Source organism: Cyprinodon variegatus, unplaced genomic scaffold (assembly GCF_000732505.1).
Source record: "Cyprinodon variegatus isolate N-32 unplaced genomic scaffold, C_variegatus-1.0 Scaffold276, whole genome shotgun sequence".
Taxonomy (NCBI): Eukaryota; Metazoa; Chordata; class Actinopteri; order Cyprinodontiformes; family Cyprinodontidae; genus Cyprinodon; species Cyprinodon variegatus.
Window position 1 is genome coordinate 359,817 of NW_015150729.1, and position 13,180 is coordinate 372,996.

Consider the following 13,180-nt stretch of genomic DNA (forward strand, 5'->3'; position numbering starts at 1 on the left):
AAAGTAGGGGATTTATAACTATAAGTTGGTTTCTAATGTTTAAACGTATGTGTGTCAGGGTGGAACGGACTAAATAATAAAATAAAGATGTTTAATTCTACGTTAGTCTTCCAGAAGACTTTAAAAACTAAAATGATCAAAGGTTACAATGAAATTTGATTGAATTTGATGTTGCAGTCTAATGTCAGGTGGTACCAACCCTGATGTTTTTTCTTTGTGAATGGTTCCCCTGATAGTATAGGATAGGCCAAATTAAGCCTATTCTTTTTTTAGTTGGCGTTAGATAAATTCTTTGTAAAAATGTAGTTGTTTTGTTTTTAAACCAAAATAAAGCACCACTGGGTCTATTATTTGGATAATCGTCCAGTTCTTAATGAAAAATTAGGAACAAATATGGTTCCAAAGACACAAAATAACTTAGATCTTAACCCTATAGACTAAATGTGGGCTGAAGAGAGAAAAATAAATAAAAAAGGGAGAAGAAAATGGTCAAATACGCCCTTTTAGAGCAAACAAAGTGCAGCCTGTCATATCCTAACTGAAGGAGTATGAAAGAAAGAATCATTTTTTACCTCTACGGATCTATTCTCCAATCAAAGAAGTACTCAAATTTAGATTAAAGTATTTGACTGTATCCATATAAGGAGAGGGGCTATCAAATGTGTCCATGTCTGTTCACTCAACCATCATCAAGACGGTAAATTTCCATTATTTTTCAAATAAACAACATATAAGAAAGAGTAATAAAAAGAGTTGCTTACTGTGGTACTAACCATCCTAGCGGATGGGGGATCTGGCCAACGGTGCCAGGTGACAACGGGTAATAAGGAGATATGTCTGGAGGATGAGGAGGCCTTGGAATTCCTGTGGAAGGAAGAGATAAGGACGGAACGGAATAAGGAGGTGGACAGAAAAGGCAAATCTTTGTCAGTGCTTAAATTTAGTCTGTTAAGTTTCCCATCTGAACGGGGCAAACATCACAGGAGGAGGAGGAGGGAGAGGGCTTGTTGCTTCTGTGTACACGGCGCTAAAAATCACACTTCCTGATCAAAGGCAGCACAATGTGCTGGAAGAGGCACGGGTGTAGAAGAGTGAGGAGAAAACACTGATGTGGTTCTTGTCACATTTTGTCTGGCAAAGCAGGAGATTAACGATATAAAATGACGGAGGTTTAGAAGTTAACAAAACAAAGACCGAATTAAAACGCCGCCCCGGTGATCAGAGAGCTGCCAATAACTGTAAAGATACCTGACTTCCACCTCTTCATGGATCCTTACGTGATGCATTATGAAAACCCCAACAGCCCAGATTACATGTTACCGTATATCTCCCCTAAAAAGAAAGTTCTGTTAGATGCCTTATTTGGAATGTTGCTTCAGGTAATCCGGAGAGGTTGCTGCAGATTAGAGCAGCTTTCTGCTCAACGTGAGGAGTCTGCATGTGCTTAGAAATAGGAACTTTCCAGGAATACCATTTTTCAAAAGGCGAGTTCCACTAAAAGGAAAAGCCCAGGGAGCATTAACCCATCATCGTGCAATACTCAAGACCCAATATAACTCATTAATTAATTAAACACTGCACCCAATTAAGCTGCCCCATTAAGCACTACATTAAACAGCAGCTGGTACATAATTTCCCCTTTGTGAGGGGCAATCATAATAAGGGAACATCATTACCTAAAACATGGGACCAATCCGCCGGAGACCACAGAAAAGCACAAAATTATTCACCGCAGAGAAAAGCGCATTAAGCAAGAAGAATGGGCTGAATGACAGTAAAGTGAATTAAGTACTGGGGTCAAGAATCTCGTGGAAATGAGTGAAATTACCTAAAAAATGTGCAAGTGAATGTTTTGCGGCAGATGCTGCAGCGGTCACCTGATCTGCAGAATCAACAGGCTGTCAGGGATTTTAGAAGGAAGTTCCAATAGGCTCGCACTCCATCGATGAAAGCTCGGCTAAAAGGTTTAAAAGCTCTTTAACTTCCAGGAATCTTTACGATCACAGGTTTCCATTTTATCTGGGCTCAAACCACTGAGGCCGCCTTGTGTTGAGCAATCCGATTTGTGGTCATGTGAGCAGGAGGATGTTTGTCGAATTCCTTAATTCATGAGATGTTTTACGAGCAACGGCTCAGGTTGTTGTTCTCCATTAAGAGACGAGACTAAGCCAACGAATGCTGAGCCTGATTCAAATGGAAACAGATGAAGCTCAAGCAAATAGCAGAATTTAAAGAATCACAGGCATTCAAATAGAGATTTCTGGATTTTACTCTCTGCTTAGGAGACTTTTAAACACGTTTTGCTGAATTCCACTTGATTTTTAAGCAGATATCAGAACAAGCACCTTGCAAAAATGTAAAAAACCGCCCTAAAACAATTTTGCATGTTAATTGCTTCATGTTATAAAGCAGCAGAAAAATACAGCCGAACTATAAAGGAGGAAAACATTACATGTTTCCTTTACATAAATATAAAAAAGGGCTTTAAATGTGTGCCCAGCTCAGCATTATGTTATATTAACACCTTTGGTCATATGGATTAAATTTAGAAAGTTGCCTTATTCGGAAAAAGTTAACTTATGTGCATTATATTTTTATTTTAGCTTGGATTTAGGTCTGTACTTTGACTAGACCATTAAAACACTAAAAACGCTGGGATTTTAACCGTTCCACTGTAGCTCTGATTGCATGTCCATGTCCCACACTGTGAAAAGGAACTAGAAAGTAGTAAAAATGTATTTACCCTTAATTTGAGTAGATAAACAAAAAGATTTGCCAATGGAAGGAGTATTTTTATCCTTTAAAATTGGATAATGAGAAAATATGCACTTGAAACAAGATAATGCATTTAATTTTTCTTATTTTCAAACCAAAATAACCTGGTCCAATGGGAAAAAATCCAAAAAAAAGCAAATAACTCAAAAAAAAAGTAACTAAAATTCAAATTTTTCGCAGTGTGCTAACCATCTACCCCAGTCTGTAATCCAAAGTTAAATACATCATCGATTTAATTCTTTTAGGAAAGTCTGCGCTTCAGATTCTGCTTTCGGTCGTTAACATTTATGAAGTGAAACCCCGTAACTTTTGGGGCTTACCTGTTTTGGGATCCACGTCTGTCTGTAGATGAGGTGGGGGGTTCCCTGGTGTGAAGTGCTCATTGCTGTAGGTGATCAGAGGCGTGAGAGGATGCACATGGTGCGGGTGCTGTACCACTGGAACCTTATTAGACTGGCGAATGGAAGGAGGCGCAGAAACGCGTGCAGGGAGACAAAAAGAGAGGAAAAAGGAGAGGCAGTGGTGTCAAAACTCAGATTACAGATCCGTCTGAAAGCATTTGTAAAGAAAAACCTCTGCTTGCTCTCAGGGTGCCAAAACCACCAAACCACAGCAAAAATAGCATGGCTTTGTAATTAGAAACACTCCTGTGGCGTCAACATTGGAATTCAGTAACACAATCTAAGAGGTTTGTGGGCTTGCCAGTTCATATTTGAGCTTCATGTTTGATGAAACACTTTTAAAACCTCTGTTGCACTCAAGTAATCGATCATCTGTAAACCACGAAATCAAGGCAGCGGGAGTAAATCTGCAGCCATTAGCAGCTCCAGTCCAGCTCCAATCCCCCCCTCCTTATTTATTCCCTCAGGGCTCCAGTCATTTGGTTAGTAGTGTAATAAGGGAGGGAGTAAGTAGATGAGAGGTGGGGCTGAAAATCCATCTCTACGTTTTTCTTTCTGCAAAATTAGTTTTTGCTCTGTAATCTTCTCTTTGTGCTCCTAAGTGGAGCAGAACCCCTTTTTTCAATTACCTATAGATTACAGTGGAGCTTTAGGGAGCTGGTGTTAACAGCAGCTTGGGCTTTTACTGACAGGCCGGGCCGGGACAGGGACTAACAAGCAGAGTCCCCTAAACATGAGATAACCAGATTAGAACCGCGCTGCAAGACTAGGCTGTTCTCGCCTCTTTACCCACACATCCTTATCCTGCCCTCAGCAGCCCGAGAAGCAGCACTAATCAGGCTTATCATAACATGGATGATGCGTTCAGGAGGGGCGAGAGGAGGAAGACACCAAGCTGCTTGTGTGTGTGTGTGTTGGGTCTCTTCTCTCACAGGCCACACACCCTCATTAGTGACTTTAAACCGTGCGAGAAAGAAAGAGAGCTCCACTGTGGCACATTTCCACAAGACTTTGAAAAACATTAATAGGTCTAGATGCTGGTAGGGGGGCTGCACGCTTAAGATGCACAGTGGCCCCCGCGCTCGTCAACAATACAAATGCAAAAGCTCGCAGGCCAAGGGCAAGACAAATGTGTGCAGAGCTTAATGCTGCAAAAGTAACCACTGCTGTTTGAGGAGGAAGTTTTTAGGGAGCTATGAGAGAACCTGATGCAATGACAGTCCAAACTGGGAGAAGTACGCCCATATAGAGTTTCTACAAGAGTGGCAATGTGAAGGGAGGGTGACGGTGGTTGTGTTGGGGTGGATGGGGGGGGTGTTTGCTGTTCCCTATTGCCGTGGTCCCAATGAAAGATTAATGAACCCCAGCAGAACTCCAGGGAGGCAGAGAGACTCCTGGGACTCATTCACAGCCCAGAGCTGAAAAGGCTAGGGAGGGATGGGAGGGGAGGGAGGGAGGGATGTGTTTGTGTCAGGGGGAGAGTGTGCAGGGGTGGGGGGGTATAGGTGGAAAGAGATTTCTTACAAAAAAAACACAAGTCTCTCATTTGGCACTGAAATCTAATCCATACATTGATGGAAAACAAGGAATAAAAGTGATGAAAACCAATCAAGATGCAGCTCCAGAGGTTCAACGTAAAGAGAACGGTTCTTCCTGCACCCCCTCCCCGCAATCCTTCACCTCCTAACCTACCTCCCCCCCTGAGTAATGATGTGAAAGAATGTTGTGAGTTCCTTATCGCTGTGCATTAAAAAGCTTTAGTAGCCATTTATACAAGTTCTTTTTTTCGAGGACAACAGCCATTGAGGCCAGGGTTCAAAATGGCCCATCCAGAGAGAGCAAGTCTAGTGGGTGTGTGGAGGGGCTGAAAGGGAGGCTGGAGGTTGGACTATTTACATCACAGTCCCTTTCACATTTAGAATCAGCACTTTTTTTTTTAAGCCAGAGTTTTTTTTCTAGACGGATGAAAAAAAGAAATAAACTGAGAGAATCATGTTCTTCTATTACTTTAGCCTTAGGGTCAGACGCTGGAAATCAAAGCACAGTTTTAACACAGAGATAATTTGGTAAGTGGAGCTTAATCGTTTTAGGAAATGTACGAATTAAGAGTCTTGTGTATCTTCAAAAAAAAAGAAAAATCAATTATTTTATCTGAGCCAACTTTAAATATTGCAATTTTAGAATGAGCCCTTTTTATTTACATCTAAATCTCATAGTTTTAAGTCAAACTGGAAGTAGTTATTGAGGTTCCTAATGATAAAGTCAGCTTATAAAGACATCGAATTAGGTTAGCTCTAAAAACTCCAACAAAAGTTTTGAAGCAGCCTTTCCAACTTTTAAATTGTATTAGTTTGGATACTTTAAAACTTAAGTGAAGTTAAAAACGAGATGGAAAGAGTTTGGAAGCCCTTTCAGCAGGGCAGTGAATCAAGATATATCGCAATAGACACTTGATCACAATTAATAGAAAATATGTCCAGTAAAATCTTCTATAATTTTACTGAACTTCTATCCAGAATCACATGGTTTTCTGTGGACTGTAGAACGCGGAAACCAAACTAAGTAAAGTTGGTAGTACTATGGCGCTAACCTATTCCTAAAGGTTAAAGGTTACATTTAAATAGGTTTAGGGTTACAGCTGGAAGTCTGGCTTTTATCCCTGGTCCTTATTTGAAATAGATAAAGAAAACAGTAATAACTAATGATTAATATCGAATCATATAAAAGGCCTATATTGTGATAGACGTGAGAACTCCGCAAATATCTAACCTGTTTTCTACACAAGCAACATAAGAGTTATTTAACAGATTACCGTTGAGTTAGGACTACGTTACATCTTGATATCTAAAATTAGGATTGATAAGACATTGTTAAAATAACTTAGCTGACTAACCGTTAGCCTCTAACTGCACTAAAGTTGGCATTTGGTTTGGGGCTTATTACTGGTTTTAACCTAAATCCCCATTTAGCATTTCATAGAGAGTTTAGACTGTATTTGATAATCTAGCCTTAAATGTTAAACATTTTGTTTCAATAAGTAGTGTAGCTGGCTAGCCGTTAGCCACTCAGGTACTTTGTAGATTTCTAATAATGCTAATGAGCCACAAACTTATACTGGATTATACTGGATTGGATCAGGATTATGGGCTGCCCTGTATTGCTATGACATATCACCTTTAGATTAACTACGTTTTTGTTTTTTATGCTCCATTTTTCTTTTTCACTTCCACAACGTCTGCAGCCGACTTTATGGCCCTTAGCGTCCCTGTTGCTGAAATATGAATCTAACTATTGGAAACAGGGGCCATGCATCACTGGCATTCAGAGCTTGAATGCAGATAAAAAAAATATTTCCTTACAAATACTGCATCCAGCTTTTCTAACATGATTACAGGTGTGGAAAGGGTTTTTTTTCCCCAGCACAAATTGGAGATTTTCTTTTTTTTTTTCTTTGAGAAATAGGGATGATTTTTAATGATTTTTCCCCCTTTGATAAATACCACTTTTAGCTTAGATGAGAATTTAAATCACAGTATATGGACTGATTTATTCCACTGAATACAGATTCTAAATAACACAGCTTCTGAAAATGTATTTTTTTTTAATCCTCATGTTACTGATTAAACCTTTAGCATGGTTTATTGTTTAAACTTTGGTCAAGAAACCAGTGGTCACCATGGGAAGCAGTTTCTTCAGCGCTTGCCCAGCACGGCCACTGCGGGACAATATAGGAGTTCATCCCATCGGGGGGAAAAAAAGACACAAAAGCATGCAACGTGGGAGGCCGGACTCTCCTGTTTGCTCCACAAAAGCCAAGAGGAAAAGAAAAAGGAAAAAAAAAAAACTTCCTGCCTCTTCCATCCCTGCCGACCTCCATACTTTCTAACAAATAGTGGAAGACAATCAAAACAGACACTCAAGAAGAAAATAGCAAAAGGTCCAAAAAGACCCTTAAGGAAATGCTGATGGAACCATAATTAAAGATTACTGAACACATTTAGTCTACAACGAGGCCTCATCTGAAAAAGGAGCTTCAATCAATAAATAGTTTTCACAAGTAAAACAGCCTAAATTGGTTTAATCAGAAGTAGTATCCTGTGCATACACAGAGAAAAACAGAAAAGCAGATAAATTGGCTACTTCAAGTCCTCCCTCTGTGGGGGTACAGTAGAAGGCGGATAGAGGAGAAAAAGTGACAGCAGGACAGAGAAAGACAAAGAGAGGGAGCAGCAGAGGTGAAGGCCGGACAGGAAAAAGCTGTTGGCCTTGCATTTCCGCCTGGTGGCACCTCGCAGGGCCAATTTGAGCCCTAAATGTGAAGGTGGCGACCTTGCGGGCCCCGTGGGGGTCTGGAGCCCCTTGTCTTTATGCTTTATGTCATGATATGATGAGTTGTCACAACAGCTTGCGGGGCGCTAATGAGCTGTAGTGAGGCCAGGCCAGGGAAAGGAAGGGAAGAGCAGACAGAGATGTGGGGTTGACAGCAGGGTGATGGATTAGAGATCCTCTGAATTCCTAAAGCAAGCAGAAAAAAAAATGCCAAAGCTCTCACCCAGATCCAAGTCACACAACAGTAAAAAAAATAGAAATAAAGCAATACTGAGGAGCAGAAAAAAAAAGTGTTACATTTAGTGCATATTTGCTGGGATTACCTTTAATTTAAACAACTAACATAATCTGTTTTCACTCTTTGCCAGCTGTTATAGTCTGGGAGGATTAAAGGGCCCCACCAAGCAAAGAGCTCTCAATAAGGCCCCACATCAAGCCAACAAACAAGAACTTAGAAGACTGAGAGGAAAATCATCCTTTGGATAAAAGCTGACGTCTCAAATTTTATTACATTCGTCATAAATTAGAGATGCATCTATTATCAGCCAGAGATTGGAAAAGAAAAATTCCTCCTGCCTGAATCTAATCTGGGATTAGCAGGTTTTAATTCCTATTTATTGAATATATCCAAAGTAGGAACTTAATTTTTGACTTGTAAATCTGTTGACCAAAAAAGGGAATTTGATTTATTTTTATTTTCATCAACTTATTAAACCAGATTAGAGAAAAATGCTTTAAAAAAATAAGGAAAATCTTGTATTTTATGCATTTCTTGTTGGAATCAAGACATCAACCTCCATCAATGAGCTACAGAAAATTATTTCATCTAATAAGCAATAAAGAAAAACAGAAATCTGCATCCATGAGGAAAAGCCTGATCGGTGCATCTTTAATTTAAACACAAAGGTTCCAGGAACTGATTATTGATGGAAGAAAGGATGTAAGGATAAATGGGGAAAATTGACTTTAAAATAATAGGAAATAAAATAAAAAGGTGGAAAAAGGAATATTTCTATTAGTTTCATTTCTTTTTACAAACTTTTAGGGACCTGGAAAAGACTTTCCAAACTTTGCAGACAGCAAGTAATCGTCCAGTAAAGTAAAACTGAGGAAGGAGTATTAAAGAATATTAAAAAATAACCCTGCTTTAATTTAGTTCTAGTCGTCTTTTGGAGGGAGTTAAATTCTAAAGTGATCAAATAAAACAATATCAAGAACTATAATGTGGGGTTCTTTAAAAAGCAGGAAATATGAAGAAGTTAATCAGTTCTCTCGCAGAGAAGATGCATCTCAGAGGGCAAGAAGCTCTCGAGACCAGAGTTATATTTAAAAGTTAATCTATTCACTTTGCTGCAGTGACATGCCGACTGCTTGATCAGAGCGCCGAACAAAAATATTATGTGGGCCAGAGCCTTTGCTCCCCTTCCTCCTGCTTGCTCTCTCTCTGCCAGCATTTCAAGTCGTTCGTCACCATTTATTTGCGCTTCCCATCTTTGATAGTCGGTACATCAAATAGAATCGCAGAAAGGACATGCTCAGATATGTCAGGGATAAATAAAATCAAATAGCTTAAATATGGAGTGCTATTTGGCAGAACTGTTGTATTCTGTGAAGACAAATCGCCTCTTAGACAAGCACGTGTGTTAAAGCAGTTTTTTTTTTTTTCTTCCATCCCTTTCAGCGTAAACAGGCCCTTGAACTCCCCATACCTGAGTTGAAGGGGGCTTCTCTAAGAGGTGATGTTGCATCACGGTGTTAAGAGCCAGACTGAATCCTGCCTTTTGAAATGCAATCAGCCCCTCAGAATTTCATCTGAAAGCCAAGCAATTAGGAATCTGAATTGGGAGGCAACATTAACAAAGGGATATGTTAATCTGCGAGGAAATTGAAATCTTACTTTACATTTCATGGTTAAGGCATGAGCGAGATCAAATAACTAACATTTGTGGAGTAAATATGATCTTATGAAAGGATCACATCTCAGCAATGCACCTTTTTATTTACTTCATATCTATATGGCTTTTTGGGTTTATGAACTTTTCTTTTAAGTGTGCAAAAAATATTGTTATGGGCATTTATTCCAATAAAATGAAATAAAGATAGGATAGAAAATGCATGGAAAAGGAAATTAAAATATTTTAAAATACATTTTCACATTTATTTTAAAATATTTTACTATTGGTTTTTGATGTTAATAAAAAAAAAAAATTTGCATCTGCTAAACCTTTTTGTTTAAAAAATAAAGAAAGCAATAAATTAAGTTCAGGTGTTGTATCCTTCTTTTAGCTAGCTGGTTTGCAGTGCATAGCAATAGGTGGAGGAGGGGCAGCTGGAAAACTTTAACTGGCATAAAGATAACTTTTCAAAACAGCAGTATAACCATCTTGATACTACTAAATGATCTATAGAAATGACTGTTATTAAATAAAAATCCTAATTTAAATGCATCACTTTAACAAAAAAAAAGCCAAATAATGATAATACAGCAAATGCTCAAAACAATAAAATAAATTCTAGATTTTACATTATCCAATTAATTGCATTTGTCATTCTGTCTTCTAAAAAAGTCTTAGAAATGACCATTAATCTAATTATAAAGAGCATCCCTTTAACAAAGCTCTAAGCCTTATAAATGATCATTTAGCATTCTGACTGTAAGTGTAGCTCAGCTCATTTTCCTTCTACATTTACTGCTTTGCTCTAAAGTTTTCTTTTCTATTGGTTTCATTCTAGAGATTGGTTGAGGTGAAATGGGCGTGTGCTACGTCACATCCATATCCCAGGAAAACAGGAAGTCCTCAATACTCTGATTAACTTACAAAAATAAGACACACTCTAATTATAAGTTGGATTTTTTAAAATATTTTTATCAGTTTCACCAACATGATTTGCATTAAGGTAAATAAGGCTGTCTTTAAACTTTTTAAGCGATTTACTAAAAATGAGTTATTTTCTTGCACACATTTTCATGCTGCATGCATTCGTGCTTTTCCCCTTTTTGAAATATTTGGGCCTTTTAGGTTCTGTCTCCGTTTCAGAGAAACCGTGAGACCCAGACAATTTCTTTCCCCCACTGAGCAAATGTTCTCAGATTCAATATTGGCCTTTTCTAAATATTTCACTGCAACCTTCTGCTACTGCAGTAAAGGATGTTTGTGTTTCCAATAAAAATGGGAGGCTGGTGTATGAGCGCAGTCATTTATGCGCAGACAATTCTTTGACCCCCTGACCCTTGCACAGACAGCATGGAGTTCGCCAAATTCTGCTCAGAGCCTTGAGAAAAAGCAGAGATGGTGCGGAAGCAGGGGAGCAGAGCTGCGTTACTCACCCAGCTGCTCAGATTGAGGTGCCAGCAGCCCACCTGCTGCAGGAGAGAAAGCCCGGGGCCTAACACTCCTGCCTTGGCTCCCGCCTCCTCCAGCCTGACTCCATCCCGCGGGTACATGACCCCCTCTGTCCCACCCCTCCTTTACTCCCCCCCCTTCCTCCTCCTACACCAGGGAGAAGCCCCCTTTCTGCTCTTGGACGCTTTCTTCCTTTTCTTCTATTTTGTCTGTTTACGCACGTTTGTTTAAAGTCCCGGCTATCTTTGGAGTTGAAGCCAAGCGGCCATCGAGTGCTCCAGATTTGGACACCAGAGTGTGCCCATCTCAGTCTTTGAGGCCTTGGTTCCCCGTAAACACACAAAGTTACAGTCGACAGTGTCTTCTTTTTGCTAAGGGAAAGTTTTGATGTCAAGGGTGTAGAAGAGAGGAAGAAGAACCGCTCTGATTCTGGGTTTCCACGAGCAAAAATGAAGAAAAAAAAACAACCCCCCAAAAAATGAGGGCTACTCCCCGCCGTACGACGTGTGTGTGTGTCTGCGTGTCTCAGGACTGTCGGCCTAAGTTAGTGTGTGGGCTCTGCGATGCCTGCAGGATTGCCCAGAGACCAACTGGCAGCTTAAAACAGCTTTGGCTATGAGGAAAAGCGAGCAAAAGCAGAAGTTCGAAACAAAGACAGAGCAGAAGAGAGGAAAAAGAAAAAAAAAAAAGAACAAGACACAACAACATCCACAAAGGGAGGGCAGGCTCAGCAAAGTGTGGCCAGCAGTCACTACGTCTGTGTGATGCTGACAGTCCCAACCTCATGCCCACTTATCAGGAGGGAAGGTGCGAAACGGAGCGAAGAAAGTCTTCACTCTGACACCAGCGTGACACTTTTCATTGCACTCACTTTAGATTTTTCTTCTTCTTCTGCTCTCTTCTGATTTTACAAACAATACCTTAGAGTGGAGAACAATTGTTCTGTTAACACAGAGCCGCCTCCCCCTCCCTACACTCCATTCACGGCTCCTCTGAACAAGGCCTCCAGCCCCTCCTCGTCCTCCTCTTCCTTCTTCCTCTGCAACTATTTTAACCTTCAAAGCCATTTTTATCACAAAGAGACAGATATTATAAAGCTGCTGCAAGATCACTGATTTTTCTTTTTTAATAAATAAAAAAATATATTTTTTAATTCAAAATGCTCCTACTAAACTTTACTTTTGATTATTTTTTATTTATAAAAAACTCAATAAGAATTTTAAAAATCAACAGCAATTTTTGCAACATTCAATATTTCAATTAAATAAATGATACTTATAAAGAATTTAAAAATAAAACTCCCAATTTTAATTTAAAAATGCCAAATAATTATAATACAGCAAATGTTCAAAATACTCAAATAAATTCCATTTTTTTTTTACATTATCCAATTAACTGCACTTGTCATTCTTCAATAACCTCTAAGAGCTTAAATCTAAATAATGACCAGAACAAATTAAATATTTATCGAATGTGTAATTTCTTTCCCCCTGAGCAATTTTTAATGCATTTCTACAATAATTGATTGGGGTCCTTTTATTCCTTTTATTCAAAATTATGCGGAAATATTTAGACGGTAAAAAGACTTTTTAGAAAAAGTCAACATTTTCATCTGTATAACATTTTTAGCTTAAAGAAAACAAAAGAAAACTTTTGAATCCAATTTTCTTCCCTGGTTTTTTACTGTATTTCTGCAGCCTCTTTGGACCCTGCGCTTCTCTTGGCCTGCAGCATACAGTCCTGAGGCCCTCAGAAGCCAAAACAAAAGCCCAGAGAAGGTTCTTTACACAAGTCGGACAATAGCGCCGGGGCTTCGGCTTGACAAGTAAAAGAGCTCCGACAAGGTGGCGGCTAATTGCCTGCCCTCCCTCCATTCAGCCGCCCAGCCATGCTCCTGCCACCTCCTTTTGTCCCACGTGCGCTCTCTAAAGTAAACCGCCAGCTCGCCGGCAAAGAGATGGACAGCTCACAGTCACTCTGCCACAATGGCGTCAACGTCGCGGCGTTAGAAAATGCAGACATTTAAAAAGCGTTAAAAAAAAAAGAACAGGGGAAAGAAGGAAAATGCAATCCGATCCCAAGTCATGAAACTTTGCAGGAGGCAATCAGAAAAAAAATAAAAGTTGAAGAAAAAATAAACAGAAACAGGAAAGAGGATGTTCTTGTTTTATAATAAAGAGAAAGTGCAGAAAAACTACTAACAAAAAAATTAAACATCAAAGTCTTTCTTATTTTGCATTAAAAAATTAGAAAAATAGAAAAATTTATTTATAAATCTTTTAAAGACAAAAAAAAAACATTTAACCTGATTTATCAATATTAAAATTTGCA

At 39.1% G+C, this 13,180-nt stretch overlaps 1 protein-coding gene across 27 annotated transcripts in view; it reads right to left on the reverse strand.

Moving 5' to 3' along the window:
- The window catches only part of tcf7l2 (transcription factor 7-like 2 (T-cell specific, HMG-box)), a 102,292-nt gene that overhangs the window by 17,623 nt on the left and 71,489 nt on the right, over nt 1–13,180 (reverse strand). For 23 of the 27 annotated variants that reach the window (XM_015383107.1, XM_015383100.1, XM_015383099.1 and 20 more), the window contains 2 exons: nt 3,096–3,228; nt 762–864 (listed from right to left, as the gene is read on the reverse strand). In XM_015383107.1, coding sequence (XP_015238593.1) covers nt 762–864; nt 3,096–3,228 — 236 coding nt within the window. The remainder of the gene's footprint in view (nt 1–761; nt 865–3,095; nt 3,229–13,180) is intronic. The other 4 variants (XM_015383101.1, XM_015383106.1, XM_015383116.1 and 1 more) reach the window with 1 other exon arrangement.